General features: G+C 52.3%; 3 protein-coding genes across 5 annotated transcripts in view; all 3 read right to left on the bottom strand.

Moving 5' to 3' along the window:
* POC1A (POC1 centriolar protein A) overlaps positions 1-1,227 on the bottom strand; it is a 59,570-nt gene extending 58,343 nt beyond the window's left edge. For 2 of the 3 annotated variants that reach the window (XM_055805322.1, XM_055805321.1), the window contains exon 1: positions 1,115-1,227. In XM_055805322.1, coding sequence (XP_055661297.1) covers positions 1,115-1,132 — 18 coding nt within the window. In that variant the 5' untranslated portion in view covers positions 1,133-1,227. Of the gene's footprint in view, positions 1-1,025; positions 1,046-1,114 lie in introns of those variants that run through there. The other variant, XM_055805323.1, reaches the window with a different exon arrangement.
* Positions 1,228-8,986: 7,759 nt separating this feature from the next.
* On the bottom strand, positions 8,987-11,085 carry LOC129784540 (heat shock transcription factor, X-linked-like). The gene is made up of 2 exons (XM_055805521.1): positions 10,108-11,085; positions 8,987-9,464 (listed from the first exon to the last, which is right to left on the bottom strand). The coding sequence occupies exons 1-2, from the start codon at positions 10,786-10,788 to the stop codon at positions 9,045-9,047; spliced, it is 1,101 nt and encodes a 366-aa protein (XP_055661496.1). The 5' UTR covers positions 10,789-11,085; the 3' UTR covers positions 8,987-9,044.
* Positions 11,086-12,083: 998 nt separating this feature from the next.
* On the bottom strand, positions 12,084-15,097 carry LOC129784643 (heat shock transcription factor, X-linked-like). Its single transcript, XM_055806920.1, has 2 exons — positions 13,172-15,097; positions 12,084-12,528 (listed from the first exon to the last, which is right to left on the bottom strand). Exons 1-2 carry the CDS (start codon positions 13,850-13,852, stop codon positions 12,103-12,105), a joined length of 1,107 nt encoding a protein of 368 aa, XP_055662895.1. The 5' UTR covers positions 13,853-15,097; the 3' UTR covers positions 12,084-12,102.
* Between the last annotated feature and the right edge of the window lie 23 nt (positions 15,098-15,120).

The raw sequence follows: 15,120 nt of genomic DNA, 5'->3' as shown, positions 1-15,120 counted from the left end.
GCTGACTTTGGAACATATCAGCCATGTCAATGACCACCTGAGCAGGCAGTCAAGCTCAACTTCGTTCTGACAGCTGCTCATCTCAGCAGAGGTGCAGCCAAGAGGCCACTGTTTGCACATAAGGCACAAATTTGCAAGACTTAACACACCTGTTGAAACAGGCAAGTAGAATCAGAATTGCAGCACCACAGACTAACCCACTACCCTTTCCCCACGTCTGGGGAGCACAGCATGTCCCTAAACAGCACCTTGATGCAAAGGCCAAATAAAGCCTGAGGTCAAGGGAAAAAACAACCACAAAGCCACTGAGAGAACCATTACAAGAGGTTGTAACACTTGAAAATTGTCCAGACTTCAGAACAGGCTGATCAGCCTTCAATCGCTCCTCTCCTACACACAGCGTCTGCCTCCCTGGCAATCCCCACCACAGCCTGCCCCTCCTTCGGGCTCACCCACCGCCCCAGCCTGCTCAAACAAGCGCCCAGCCCCAGAATAACGGCTGACCTCCCCCCGCAACACCCACACCAGCCCTCCCCAGATGCAGAGCTCCCCTAACCTGGACCAGTCCCCCCAAGCCAATCCCAGCCACAAGAGCACCCCAAACCCCAGGGCTGCCCCCCAAACCCCAGCAGCATTAAGCTCCCTCCAGCCCAACTCTGCCCCCAGCCCCTCCCAGCCCCAGCTGCTTGATGCCACCGCACAGCCCGCACGCAGGGAGCCGCTGCTGCACGGCCCAACCTCAGCGGCACGAAGCGCCCCCCCAAACCCAGAACTGCCCCCCAGAGCCTTCCCCTGCACAGCCCGGCCCCAGCAACACCAGGCGTTCCCCCCCCGCGCCCTTCCCCCCTCACCTAAAGCACCAGCCTCCCCCACCCCCTCCCCAACCCTGCACCGCGCCCCACACCAAACCCCGAGCCCAGGGTCCCCAGGCACACCCCCCCGAGGCCACGGCCCCCGCTCCACCACCCTCCCAGGCTCCCGGGGGCTGCCCTCCCCCCTCAAGCCTTCCCCTCAGCGGCACTAACCCCCCGGGCCGCCTCAGGCCTCCCCCGTCCCAGCTCAGCTGCCGCTAAGCCCTGCAGCCGCAGCAGGCCCCGGCCCGGCGGCCCCTCACCATGCAGCCGGCGGCCATGACGCCCCCGCGCGCCGCAGTTCAGTTTCCGCGCCTCCCGCGCGCCGGAGCAACGGTTCCTCCCGGCAGCGGGCGCCGGGCCGGAAGGGGCGGGGCGCTTCCGGTTGCGGGTCGCGCCTGGGCGCTGAGGGGCCGCCATTACCCCCCGGCGGCCGTCGCCTCATGGCTGGCGGGCGGGCTTGGCTGGGAAGGCGCCGCACAGGCCTCGCTGTGAAAGCCAGCTCCTCTGAGCGCGCTGGCCCTGCCTGAGGGTGCGCACCCCTTCCCTCGCTGTTACGTTACTCGGCCTTTAAGAGCGTGGAAGCATTTTGGCTTTATGATATATGTTAACTCACGTGGTACGCTGCAGTGTAAGGAGGTAGTGAAGCTTTACTGGAGTCTCTGGTACTGATCATACTTCAGTAAAATGAACTAAAGGATGGCCCAGCGTAAGGCCTGTGCCGTGCAGAAGCTGAGAGCTGTCTGAGGGATGAGGGATACCCCTGGGCAGCTGAGGGAACAGCAGCGTCCAAACCTCTCTGACACAGCTCTGAAGCCCTTCCAGCATCAGCGATGACTCCAGAGATGTCTGGATCCATAGACAAGCAGCAAGAATACTGCAGAAATAGTGGCTTTGCAAAATTTTCCTATGACTGGTCAAATAGTATTGTACCTAAATGCTTGAAGGGTGTAAGGTCCCAATGTAAAACCACATTTGGGCCTCACTGGCTGGGACACCTTGTGCACAAGTAACTGTTTAGCCTTGTAATTCTAGACTTTGTGCTCTGACCTCTCTCCTTGGTCAGTGCAGGTCAGTTGCAAATTTTCATAACGTAGCACATTGCCCGCACCACTGCCAAAACAGCTTTTTTTCATCCCATTATGCCTCTTCCCAGCATAGTTCTTAACACATCAGCAGGAGGTGTGCTTCCTAACTGTGCTGAAGTCAAAGAAAAGCAGAAATGCATGTAATCCTCCTGCCTGCATTTTACAGGCTCCTTGTCAGACCATCAAACGTTGCGTTCCTTCATCCTCTGGGCAGGAGATGTTCCAGTTCACTGTATCTGAATCACTCCTGCTTTGTTCATAAATGGAGAGCACTTGCTTGTTTGGAGGCCTTGTGACTTAAAAGTTGAGGATTTTTGCAGAGACTTCATTCTACTACATGAAATGTGGGTTTTGAATTGATTATTTTCCAATTATTAAGGAACTGACAGCTTCATTCAACACATGGGGAATCCTCTAGCTTTTGTTCCAGCACTAACAAAGGGCTGCCAAATTACACAAGTCTGTCTTTGTTGTTGAAAACTGCCTGCCACTGTGTAGGGCAGTGGATGGCCTCTAACATGACACTTCTCAGAGCGCAGCCAAGCAATAAGGAACTTTACAAGATATATTTTAAGCTCTGCTGAAGTTGAACCAGAAATTATTTTACTCCCACTCCTAATCAACAGCAAAAAAGGAAAAGAAGTTTTCCCTAATGTGAATCAGCCCAAGCAATCAAGCTCTCCAATTCTCAGAAAGCAGTCGGTCATGTATTTTGTCTAAATGCATATTTGTGCCTTTTCTAGCTTCCCCCCCCCTTTTTTTTTTAGATTAATGTCTCTAACTGAAAAGTTAGAAAGGGTTAAAAAACATTTGCTTTCTTAAGGAAAAGCAGAGTCAGGTGGAATGCCTGAACATTTCAAACCTTTTCCTTATCTACCAGGATGTTTTGCTCTGCTTAAGGTCTGAACATACCTCTCCCACCACCAGTTGCAGCTTTTGCTCACCTAAATCAGCCAAAAGCATCAGGCCAGTCTCAGCGTGTGCTGGCTGCACCCATAGCAGTTGTGCCTGGTCCCTGGGGACAGCACTTGTGCCTCCCACCACCTCCATGCCAGATTCCAGTGAAGGACGCAAATCCCTGCTGAGGTTGTCATCGGTGGGAGGCTCTGTACACTGCTGCCAACCCACAGTCAATGCCCACACATTGCCTCTGGAGCCTGGGGACACCCCTCGTGGCCACCACAAACCTATACTAGTGTGATCCAAGCTGCTGTGGAGCCATGAACACAATCCCATGAATCGGTCTTCTCAAGAAAACCATCCATCCTTCTCCCTCCTGCACTGCCATCCCATGGTTGACAGTCTGCTCGTTCAAAGAAACACTCTCCATTTCCCCCTGCCCTTTGAGTTACTGAGTCGGAAGAGATACATTCCTCCCTCAGACATGGCCTTTTCTGCCCACATAGCTATGGATCTTGGATCTACAAATCTGAAGCAGTTTCCAGCATCACCTAATCTATTCCTCATTAAATTCTTTATCATTTGACTATTAGCTTTTCTTTCTCTGCACAGAAATAAACCAGAACACAGAAAAGACACTAAACATGCTCAAGATGCTAAAGAAGCCCTGTACGATCCATTTTAGAGAAATATGAAGTCAGAAACATGTTGGGGTTGCACTCCCACTTATAAAAGCAGGAAATTGGAACATTTGTTTTTATTGAAGGATTCCACCGCCCAAAAAAACTCCAGCCCACTTTCTAAACGATACACTAGCAGCTTCTATGGTGGCCATGGATGACCACTTACCAAGTACTCAGCCCTAGGATGCTGCATAATACCAACAAGCAGAGGAAACAGCAGCCAGTTAGCAAGACATTCACGCTTGCAGCAGTCCACAACAAATGTCAAAAGAAAAAGAATTAAAGAATATTCATGCCAAGGTCTTTGTAAAAAAAGGGTCCCTCAGGACCAACAGGCACACATCAGGCCTTGTGGTAAGAGGACAGGGTCCCGAGATAGCCCAGTTCAGCCAGGGCAGCACTGGCCAGACTGTCCCAGCATCCCAATATCTTTGTGGTATTGTCTGCCCTGGATTTGGGCTGTGTGGGATTTTCCCGTTTCACCGAAGCCGTGGCGCTGGGAGCCAGCCCCCTCAGTGCTCCAGCCAGGGAGGACTCAGCCCATGTGCTGTCGCCCCGCCACAAGCAGCAGCACCCCGATGTCACCACAGCCTGAAGAGGCACGGCCAGCAGGGTGGCTCCTGCTTTGCTTCAGATGACCACCCGAGGGCAGGCTGAGGCCTCCTCCAGCCTTCAGTTTTCTAAAGATGCTGAAATCAGCAGGGAAACTGGATAATTTCATTAAAGATGAATCATGCCAAACTAGCCAGCTGCTTTGTTAAGACTACCATAACTCTGGGAGAAAAAAAAGTGTTGAGCTAGCCTCTTTCAAATACCACATCCCAGCTTGCAACCTAGATATTTTATAGTAATTTTCAGCAAGTCCTTCCCTGGTGTTATTTGTATGAGCATGAATTTGGAAGGGCCCAGAAGCCCCAGGATCTGCCACCTCCATCTTCACAACAGAGCCTTGTGTTGCCAGCCCTGCCAGGGCTGCGGTCCCTGCACGCTGCAAGACAGCACGCAGCCACATTGGGCAGCAAAGCTACGGCACAGCATCAGACCCACCCAGAATTCAGGTGGGTCATTCTTGCATGAAATTACAGCTAACCTTTGACTTCAAGCCCAATTCAGAAAGCCCTGAACTTCTCGCTAGAGTGAGTGGGTCTAAGTTTAGCAACTAAACTGAATGTTTACTGCTTCTGTATTGCAAAGTGCAGTTCTCACGTGTCCTGTTAATATTTAAACTGCTGAGCACACCATTCTTTATACATACTTTTGCAGTTTTAAGAATATGACAACTGAGGGACAGCATGCTAAGCTTCAGAAAGCCACGATGAGGCTGTTTTCCTGGAAAAGCTGAGGTTCTCAATGAGACCAGTGGTGGGAAGAAGTATTTGCCATCTACAGAGGAAGCACCAAGAGATGTGGAGTTGGTTAAGGCAATGCGCACAAGCTGAGATGGAACCAGTGGCCTCACCCAGGTCTCCCAGTTGCTATCAGCACTCTCAGAACAAGGTCATCCTGTCTCCATGACCACCATGATCCCAGCACGGGCCTTCCACAGCTGTTTTGTGTCCCATCCCAATACAGTGTAGAGATGGAGGCAGTGGCCTTGAGCAACCAACCCTGCAGTGCTTTGGCATATGTCAAGCCTACCAGCTGGGGTGGGACAGCCATCCTGTTATTGCCCCTTTGCATCTGGAGAGCACAGCAGGGATTTAGGCTGCCTAAGCAGACAGCTACAAGGAGCCAAAAATTGCAGGTGAAGATCAATGTAGTCCAGAGATTTGCTGTCCGTACTTCCCTCATTGCTGCGGTGGAAGGAGGCAGCTGCAGACAGTTTAGGCACTGCAGAGGGGACCAGGTCCACCAAGGAGCTCAGCTGATGGCAGCGACATAGTCCCATTGCTTCCATGGGGAGGTGCTGCTTTACGTCAGCTGAAGATGTAGCTTGCTGCCACCTCAGTGATTTTCTCTCTTACTAATGACTTTGTCCTCCCATGTGTGCCAAACCTGTTTATTTATAGCCCACGATTTTTTTCACCCACCTGCCTTTGTGCTTATTACCCTTTCTTACAGAGTTAAGAAAAAGGAGAAAAAAAATCTTTTCCTCAAGTAAATCTCTCACTGACCTAAATGCAAATTTGTTCAAGCAAATTCAGAGAGCTTTGGTCCTGTGTGAGTGAGAGGGGAAAGGGGAGGGGAGCAGACTCTGCTGCTATCAGAGTGGATCTTTACTGCTGCGTAACAACTAGGCAATGAAGCAAAAGCCACGGGAGTTTAAAGACGAAGCTCAGCCAAAGGTCATCTGGCTGTCCTAAGTGCTTGTTATCGGAGCCCTGAAAAGAGGGAGGAAGGTGCCATGAGCTGATTATAGCAACAGCGGGAAGAGGCTGACAGGGCTGGGGGCGCCTGTCACCCTCCTCTGCACTCAGCATACAGGGGCTCTTTGCTGTTGTAAAGCAAAGAGCTGGCAGAGCCTGGGCTCTGATGCTGCTTGGGCCACTAAGAGAAAATTTGCATGTCTCAGATCTGAAGCATGTTCTACGCAGAGAGCCAGAAAGCGCCCCGTTAATTGCAATACCTTATTTTATTTGCTGCCTTGCCTTTGCAGGTGATTTGTACTACTTTCGCTGCTCATTCCTATAGCTGAAATGGTGAGGGAAGGGGTGACAAGGGGACAGGGACATGCCCTGGAGTGGCAGAGGCATATACTGGTACTCCCTGTGTGAAACTATACAATTCTTCAGCCATCGACGAGAGGTGAAAGGAAGGGAGCTCATATGTGCCTACAGCTTCTAGAACTGGCTTAAAGGAGGAGAAAGAGTCAGGAGTGAGAAATCCTGGCAAGCTGGATCCAACCAGAATCCCATCAGCAGCTTCCTGGTCATCTATGAAGTTGTCTCTGACCACTTATGTTGGTTCTGGCATCTTAAGCCACTGTAAGATCTTTGAATCTGTTACACAAATGTAGGTCAAACCTACCTTTAAAATATCTCCCAGTACAGGTGGCCCCAGCTCTGTTGATCTTGCTGACAGAGGGCAGGCAGCTGCTTTCAATTCCAGAACTTTCCCTGCTGTTGCGTGCAGGGGTGAGCAGAGTTCAGACTTCACTGAACTCACAATTGCATCAACCCAGAACCCAAAAAGCACAGAGACTGGTACTAGGAAATTCCTAGCTGTGTTCACTGGAGTGAAGCTGAGGCCTTTTGGATGTGGAGGTCATCACTTGTGGGGCATGTGCCCAGCATCTGCAGCCGGCAGGGGCATTGCCACACAGACCCTGGCGCTGGGGCAGACCTGGTCAGAGCGGGTAATGCTGCTCAGTACAGCACCACCCACTTCATAAACCAGAAAGGTATTATCAGCCTGAACAGTGCTAGAGCAGCGTGCTTTGAGTTCATCTCTCTCCATTAGGCTGCTTTCCAATCAGCATTGATCACTGAGCTGGAGCACATTTGGCCGTAACTTTTAATCCTATAATCTTGTCAAAAATCTTTGTCCCAAAATATCCAAAATCCAGATCCTCCCTCTGCAGATCAGAGAGGGGTATCAGTCTGCCCCTGTTAAAGGGTATGGAGTTTCCACGCCAAGTATTACAGGGGAAGAGCCAAAAGGTTCCACACTCATTCATGCCAAGAACAGGGTGGACAGGAGGATGTTGACCTTTCTAGACGAACTCCAGTCAACGGCACTGAGTTTGGTCAGCAAGGGCAAGCACACAACCATCTAATCCTTCTAAAGCTTAACGGTCCCAGTGGCCTTGCACCTCCTGAAGACCTGTGGCATACAAGGCACGGACTTTGAAAGGATTACGAAGCGAAGATATTTATTGTTACAGCTTTTATAAGTGCATACTCTGTACATGTGCTGCTAAAAGCATTACTATTGGTCACACTCTACCGTCCATACGCCCAGCCACCGTTCACTATAGGCTACTCTCTGCTGTTCACACTGTTTCCTTATCTTCTAGAGGTGAGATCATCCGGTTTTCTTCTCATACTCCCTCAAAGTTATTTACCTCTTTGCTGCAGGATCACAGCTGCACATTGTCAAAGCAAGGCCACAGTTGCACATATCAATGTCAAAACAACCCACTGTCTTAGTTCCCTACGAAGAACCAGGGTGGCCGCCTGCTCTCCTTTCCACACCAGTCCTGCATGCTGAGGAGAGGAATGGCACAGGACCAGGACAGACGACAGAACAAAACCAAGTGTTGGTTGCATTTGCTGCTTTTACATGCTGAAGAGAAGGTTGCATCTGTCTGCAAAAAGTCAGAGCAGCCCTTGTTCCAACCAGCTTTAAGTCTGTGGCATCCGCCTAACCATCTCCCCTGCAGCTTCCTTCTCTCTGAACAGCTGGTAGAGTCACTAAAGCCAAACCCTTCTGCAGTGAATTTAACTGTGTGAGGGGACAGTGGTCCTTTGTATTTCCAAGCCAGTTTGAGGCAGACAGAACCAGAGAGGTGGTGTAGCCCACTGCCAACCACCCAAGCCAGTTGCTTCCTTGCACAGATCATTTCCCCTTCCGACATCTCATCCTCAGAGAGCAAAAGAGGCACCTGGCTGCTCTTCCGTGCAGTACCAACAGCTCAGCCTTTGTTGGACCTCCTGGTGCTACCATGACACTGGTGCATGCTTGTGCCGGGACCTCAGTCTTGGTAAGACCACTAAAGGACAAGTGGGAATATTAAACCCACAGAACTATTTAAGAACAGTGTTTTCCACTGTCCAAACAAGACAAGCAACTAGAAAAAGTTTCTTGTTCATCTTATTATCAACTTTATTTGGCTCCATTTATTACTAACTCCATAGACTCTGTCTCTTGCCAACTCTATTAGATAACCAACTCACACCCTTATTTCTTATGCTGGTGAATGCAAACCACCGCAAGGCATGGCCCGTCCTTCGCGGCATGTGTGCCGGACCAGCTCTCACCAAGCAGCGAACCCCCTGCTCAGCGGAAAGCTTGGGCAGCACAAAGCAGCCTCTGGTTTAGATGCTTCAGTTAAACCCTCTTTGCTAAACTGGACCTTGGTAAATGCTCTTGTCAGAAATTCTTCCTCCAGTCACTGGGTAATGGGTTGCCTCCTCCTGCGGAAAGCTCTACGGTTCAGCCGTACCCCCTGCAGAGTCCCAGGACTTGTGAGCTCCTGGTAGCCTGCCGTGGCCTTGGGAGAATGCCTCTGCAGAGGAGTGACAGGACCTCCCAGCCACAGATGGCATGCGGAAGATGCAACACCAGGGCATGCACCATGCAACCCTCATACTGGCTTTTACTTTCTAGCGCTGAGAAACCAGGCTGGTCTCTGGTGAGAAATGGTTGGTTCTGCTAGGGGTGGATCAGTTGCTTCTGAAAAGTGTTTGGGTGGTGGAGCAGGAACTCACCCAACACTGTGCTGTGCAAAGAGGACAGGACAGCTGGAAAAGCGTTATTGCTACAAAGGTTTATTGCCAGCTCTGAAAATTTCTGTGTACTAAAAATGATATTCAACACCATCGACTGGCTCCTGACTCTCTGCCCATCCAGAACATGCCATACTAGAGTCTGATGGCATGACCTGCATCTGCAGTCCTGAGGTGGCAGGTGCAGGTGGGGCAGTGGGGGACTGGAGGGCTTTGTCTGCAGAGTGGTGCTGGGGACGCTGGCAGAGCTGAGAGTGGTGGTGGGGAGGAGGGGGCCACAGGGCTGAAGTTCTTGCTGCCCGCTGCTCCCGCCGGCTCTGGAAGTGCGGGAGCAGCTGCTGGTGGAGATGGACGGGTGGCACCGAGGCTGGGAGGTGCTTCAGCCCATCGCTTGGTGGACGCTGGCATGTCCCCTGCAGGCTGGCCACCTGGTCTTCTGCAGGGCTGCCCCTCATCCATCTCCAGGGCTTTCCGCTTGAGGCCAGCCCTCCTCCGGCACTTTTCCAGCAGGTGGGGATGCCCTCTGTTAAAGAGGGGGTTATAGTAGTAGAGTACCTAGAAGAAGCAAAGGAGAAGAGTCAGTTGCCGCCATCCCAAGCCTGGAAAAGCCCAAGCTACGAGAACCCAGACTCTGAATTGCACAAGACAAACATGGATAGTGGAAGGGACTCTCGGGGACGGCTGAAACCTCAAGCTGAGGCCGAAAGGTTACGTGAAACGTTCTGTTCAGTCACCGCCACCCCTGGCAGCAAGAGCAGCGTAGGCTTTTCAAAAGCATAAGAAGTGCTTTCAAAAGCCAAATACCATGACTGTTCAGCAACTCCAGGGTGGGCATGAGCAGGGAGGTAACGCTGGGGTCCTTAAGTGTATCCTCTTGGCATCCGGCAGGAAGGTTTCAGATTTGGTGCAGCAAGACACGTAGCAAAGACATTCAGAGCAATGAGGTTACACGGAGCCTGTCTTTCCATGGAACGGCTTCAAACTAAGCAGGTATAACCAAACTGTACTTTATCCACGTTTCTACTAGCCAGAAAGACTAACTCAAACCTTCCTGAAAACGCCCCGAGGAGGAAACTAAAACCGGACCGCTCGCTGCCCTCCCCGCCCCCTCTATTGCGAGGCCTTATGCGACGCGAAGGTCCGTCCCTCCCCCAAGACCCCTGTGAGCGTTAGTGGATGTGCGGAGCGATGGCTCTACCTTGCTGTGAGCAGCAGCTGCTGCTTCTTCTGCCAGGAACTCAGGCAGGGAGGCAGATCTTTCGCCATCCCCTTGCATTTTGACGAATCCGTGGTAGTTCATCTGGCGAAGGAAGCTCTTCATGCTCTGCCTGGTGTAAACCTGCAGAGGTCCTCCCCCGCCCAGCACCTCCTCTTTGAAGAGCTTCTCGTTGATGGCCACGTATTTTCCTCCCTTGCTCCACCAAATGGACCGAAACTGGTCGCTTTCCACCATCGTCCAAAGCTTCTGTGGAAAGCGGAGCGACAGGAGCCCACTGCCTTGGCCCACGCTCTTGCTGGAAGTAGGAGGGACTTGTTTGGTGTCATGTCCGTCACCCCCCGGTTGGACGTGCCGCTCCTCCCCTACCACTTGCGTGGCAGCGTCCCGGGGGGCACTTTCCCCCTGTCCTGGAGGGCCAGCACAAGTCGTGTCTGCCCACTGCCCCAGCTCCTCTGGAGCAGGCAGGGATGGTGTTACTTGAGCAGACAGCTCCCGCTCCATTGCTTTTGTGCCAAGCTTGCCTCGGTGGCCAGCACCGTGGAGAGCCAGGCCTTGGTCCTGCCAGTCAGCAAGCAAAGGCCAGCTGGCACTGGCTGGCTGTGGGTCCCAGCAGATATTCCGGCACGGCATTGTGATGCCCGTGCTGCATAGTGGTGACATCACAATGCGACGTCACGGTGACGTTTGAAAACGGTGGCCTGGCAGAAAGGAGCAGCCGGAGGAGCAGTTGCTGAAGAGCAACTTCTGTTGCTGCTTTTCACTGGCAGAGCCGCCGCTGGCGGGACTGCAGCGCCCCGCAGGCAACGAAGCTGTTGAAGGGCTGTGGGCAATGAGGGGACCGTGCTGTGTCCAGCTGCATCCAGGGGGGTCTGCAGCGAGGAGCGGGGACGGCGGCGGCGTTGGGCACCCCAGTGCTCTGTTCAGGCACTTTTTCAGCTGGCCACCTCTGACATGTGCAGAAACGTTCTCATACTGCTTGTTGTCATTTCACTGGGGTGGTGTCTGTTAAGGAAACACGATGCAAGGTGTTTAATCTGCGCAGTGGTGTAAACACAAAGAACAGCTGCAAGTATGGAGGAGGAGGCGTCCACTAGATAAAGGAGAAGGCAGTCCAAAGCACGGAGCAAGTGTCCGACAAAGAGGAGGAGGGACATTTATCCCATCCTCGGCTTTTTCAAGTGGTATTAAAGTACTGAAGAAAACCACAGGAAGAAAACCTTTTCTTAGAAAGAACAGAATCATTTAGGTTGGAAAAGGCCCTTAAGATCAAGGGCAACCATTAAGCTAACACTGCCAAGCCCACCCTTCAGGGACACTCGTGTCTCTAACCGCCACAGCTACAGGTCTTTTCAATCCCTCCAGGGATGGTGACTCAACCACTTCCCTGAGCAGCCTCTTCGAATGCCTGACAACCCTTTCAGTGGAAAAAAATGTCCTAATGCCCTCTTCCAAGCCTGCACTGTGCAAGTGTCCAGTGAAACCAAGACCACCAGTGGTCATGTGCAGGGAAAGAAGGCACCTTCTGGCTGGGGAGCTCTTGATTTGTGAGGAGTTGTGCAAACTTCTGATTTCAGTGTGGTTTGATTCAAAACCTTTTTCTTTTTAATATATTCTTACTTTAAACAAGTATGTAGTCTCCACAGTTCTTGATGGCATCCCCCTTTCGCTCAGATGTTGCCATTAGGAAGAACACCCTCAGTGCATGCATCATGCAAACACCATCTATCTTTTTACTCAGTAAGGCTAAGAATCTAGAGCTTAACTGTTAATGGAAGACGATTAAATGGCTTGTGGGCTCGCTTCTGCTTAGGTGAAATAAAAACTCAGGTCTGGGCTTCCACTGTGCAAACAGGACAGGACAACTGGAAAAGCTTTATTGTTCAATCAGTTTCTCATCAGCTCTTCTAAGCTGCACTCCTTAGCAACAACCATCGGACACTCATTCATGACGGGCTGCTGACTCTTTCCGTCTCTTTAGATTGTGCCGCGCTGGGGTCCGATGGCGTCTGCAGTCCTGAGGTGGCAGGTGCAGGTGGGGCAGTGGGGGACTGGAGGGCTTTGTCTGCAGAGTGGTGCTGGGGACGCTGGCAGAGCTGAGAGTGGTGGTGGGGAGGAGGGGGCCACAGGGCTGAAGTTCTTGCTGCCCGCTGCTCCCGCCGGCTCTGGAAGTGCGGGAGCAGCTGCCGGTGGAGATGGACGGGTGGCACCGAGGCTGGGAGGTGCTTCAGCCCATCGCTTGGTGGACGCTGGCATGTCCCCTGCAGGCTGGCCACCTGGTCTTCTGCAGGGCTGCCCCTCATCCATCTCCAGGGCTTTCCGCTTGAGGCCAGCCCTCCTCCGGCACTTTTCCAGCAGGTGGGGATGCCCTCTGTTAAAGAGGGGGTTATAGTAGTAGAGTACCTAGAAGAAGCAAAGGAGAAGAGTCAGTTGCCGCCATCCCAAGCCTGGAAAAGCCCAAGCTACGAGAACCCAGACTCTGAATTGCACAAGACAAACATGGATAGTGGAAGGGACTCTCGGGGACGGCTGAAACCTCAAGCTGAGGCCGAAAGGTTACGTGAAGCGTTCTGTTCAGTCACCGCCACCCCTGGCAGCAAGAGCAGCGTAGGCTTTTCAAAAGCATAAGAAGTGCTTTCAAAAGCCAAATACCATGACTGTTCAGCAACTCCAGGGTGGGCATGAGCAGGGAGGTAACACTGGGGTCCTTAAGTGTATCCTCTTGGCATCCGGCAGGAAGGTTTCAGATTTGGTGCAGCAAGACACGTAGCAAAGACATTCAGAGCAATGAGGTTACACGGAGCCTGTCTTTCCATGGAACGGCTTCAAACTAAGCAGGTATAACCAAACTGTACTTTATCCACGTTTCTACTAGCCAGAAAGACTAACTCAAACCTTCCTGAAAACGCCCCGAGGAGGAAACTAAAACCGGACCGCTCGCTGCCCTCCCCGCCCCCTCTATTGCGAGGCCTTATGCGACGCGAAGGTCCGTCCCTCCCCCAAGACCCCTGTGAGCGTTAGTGGATGTGCGGAGCGATGGCTCTACCTTGCTGTGAGCAGCAGCTGCTGCTTCTTCTGCCAGGAACTCAGGCAGGGAGGCAGATCTTTCGCCATCCCCTTGCATTTTGACGAATCCGTGGTAGTTCATCTGGCGAAGGAAGCTCTTCATGCTCTGCCTGGTGTAAACCTGCAGAGGTCCTCCCCCGCCCAGCACCTCCTCTTTGAAGAGCTTCTCGTTGATGGCCACGTATTTTCCTCCCTTGCTCCACCAAATGGACCGAAACTGGTCGCTTTCCACCATCGTCCAAAGCTTCTGTGGAAAGCGGAGCGACAGGAGCCCACTGCCTTGGCCCACGCTCTTGCTGGAAGCAGGAGGGACTTGTTTGGTGTCATGTCCGTCACCCCCCGGTTGGACGTGCCGCTCCTCCCCTACCACTTGCGTGGCAGCGTCCCGGGGGGCACTTTCCCCCTGTCCTGGAGGGCCAGCACAAGTCGTGTCTGCCCACTGCCCCAGCTCCTCTGGAGCAGGCAGGGATGGTGTTACTTGAGCAGACAGCTCCCGCTCCATTGCTTTTGTGCCAAGCTTGCCTCGGTGGCCAGCACCGTGGAGAGCCAGGCCTTGGTCCTGCCAGTCAGCAAGCAAAGGCCAGCTGGCACTGGCTGGCTGTGGGTCCCAGCAGATATTCCGGCACGGCATTGTGATGCCCGTGCTGCATAGTGGTGACATCACAATGCGACGTCACGGTGACGTTTGAAAACGGTGGCCTGGCAGAAAGGAGCAGCCGGAGGAGCAGTTGCTGAAGAGCAACTTCTGTTGCTGCTTTTCACTGGCAGAGCCGCCGCTGGCGGGACTGCAGCGCCCCGCAGGCAACGAAGCTGTTGAAGGGCTGTGGGCAATGAGGGGACCGTGCTGTGTCCAGCTGCATCCAGGGGGGTCTGCAGCGAGGAGCGGGGACGGCGGCGGCGTTGGGCACCCCAGTGCTCTGTTCAGGCACTTTTTCAGCTGGCCACCTCTGACATGTGCAGAAACGTCCTCATACTGCTTGTTGTCATTTCACTGGGGTGGTGTCTGTTAAGGAAACACGATGCAAGGTGTTTAATCTGCGCAGTGGTGTAAACACAAAGAACAGCTGCAAGTATGGAGGAGGAGGCGTCCACTAGATAAAGGAGAAGGCAGTCCAAAGCACGGAGCAAGTGTCCGACAAAGAGGAGGAGGGACATTTATCCCATCCTCGGCTTTTTCAAGTGGTATTAAAGTACTGAAGAAAACCACAGGAAGAAAACCTTTTCTTAGAAAGAACAGAATCATTTAGGTTGGAAAAGGCCCTTAAGATCAAGGGCAACCATTAAGCTAACACTGCCAAGCCCACCCTTCAGGGACACTCGTGTCTCTAACCGCCACAGCTACAGGTCTTTTCAATCCCTCCAGGGATGGTGACTCAACCACTTCCCTGAGCAGCCTCTTCGAATGCCTGACAACCCTTTCAGTGGAAAAAAATGTCCTAATGCCCTCTTCCAAGCCTGCACTGTGCAAGTGTCCAGTGAAACCAAGACCACCAGTGGTCATGTGCAGGGAAAGAAGGCACCTTCTGGCTGGGGAGCTCTTGATTTGTGAGGAGTTGTGCAAACTTCTGATTTCAGTGTGGTTTGATTCAAAACCTTTTTCTTTTTAATATATTCTTACTTTAAACAAGTATGTAGTCTCCACAGTTCTTGATGGCATCCCCCTTTCGCTCAGATGTTGCCATTAGGAAGAACACCCTCAGTGCATGCATCATGCAAACACCATCTATCTTTTTACTCAGTAAGGCTAAGAATCTAGAGCTTAACTGTTAATGGAAGACGATTAAATGGCTTGTGGGCTCGCTTCTGCTTAGGTGAAATAAAAACTCAGGTCTGGGCTTCCACTGTGCAAACAGGACAGGACAACTGGAAAAGCTTTATTGTTCAATCAGTTTCTCATCAGCTCTTCTAAGCTGCACTCCTTAGCAACAA

Source organism: Falco peregrinus, chromosome 5 (genome assembly GCF_023634155.1).
Source record: "Falco peregrinus isolate bFalPer1 chromosome 5, bFalPer1.pri, whole genome shotgun sequence".
Taxonomy (NCBI): domain Eukaryota; kingdom Metazoa; phylum Chordata; class Aves; order Falconiformes; family Falconidae; genus Falco; species Falco peregrinus.
The sequence above is the reverse complement of the archived record's forward strand: the minus strand, read 5'-3'. Positions and strand labels throughout refer to the sequence as shown.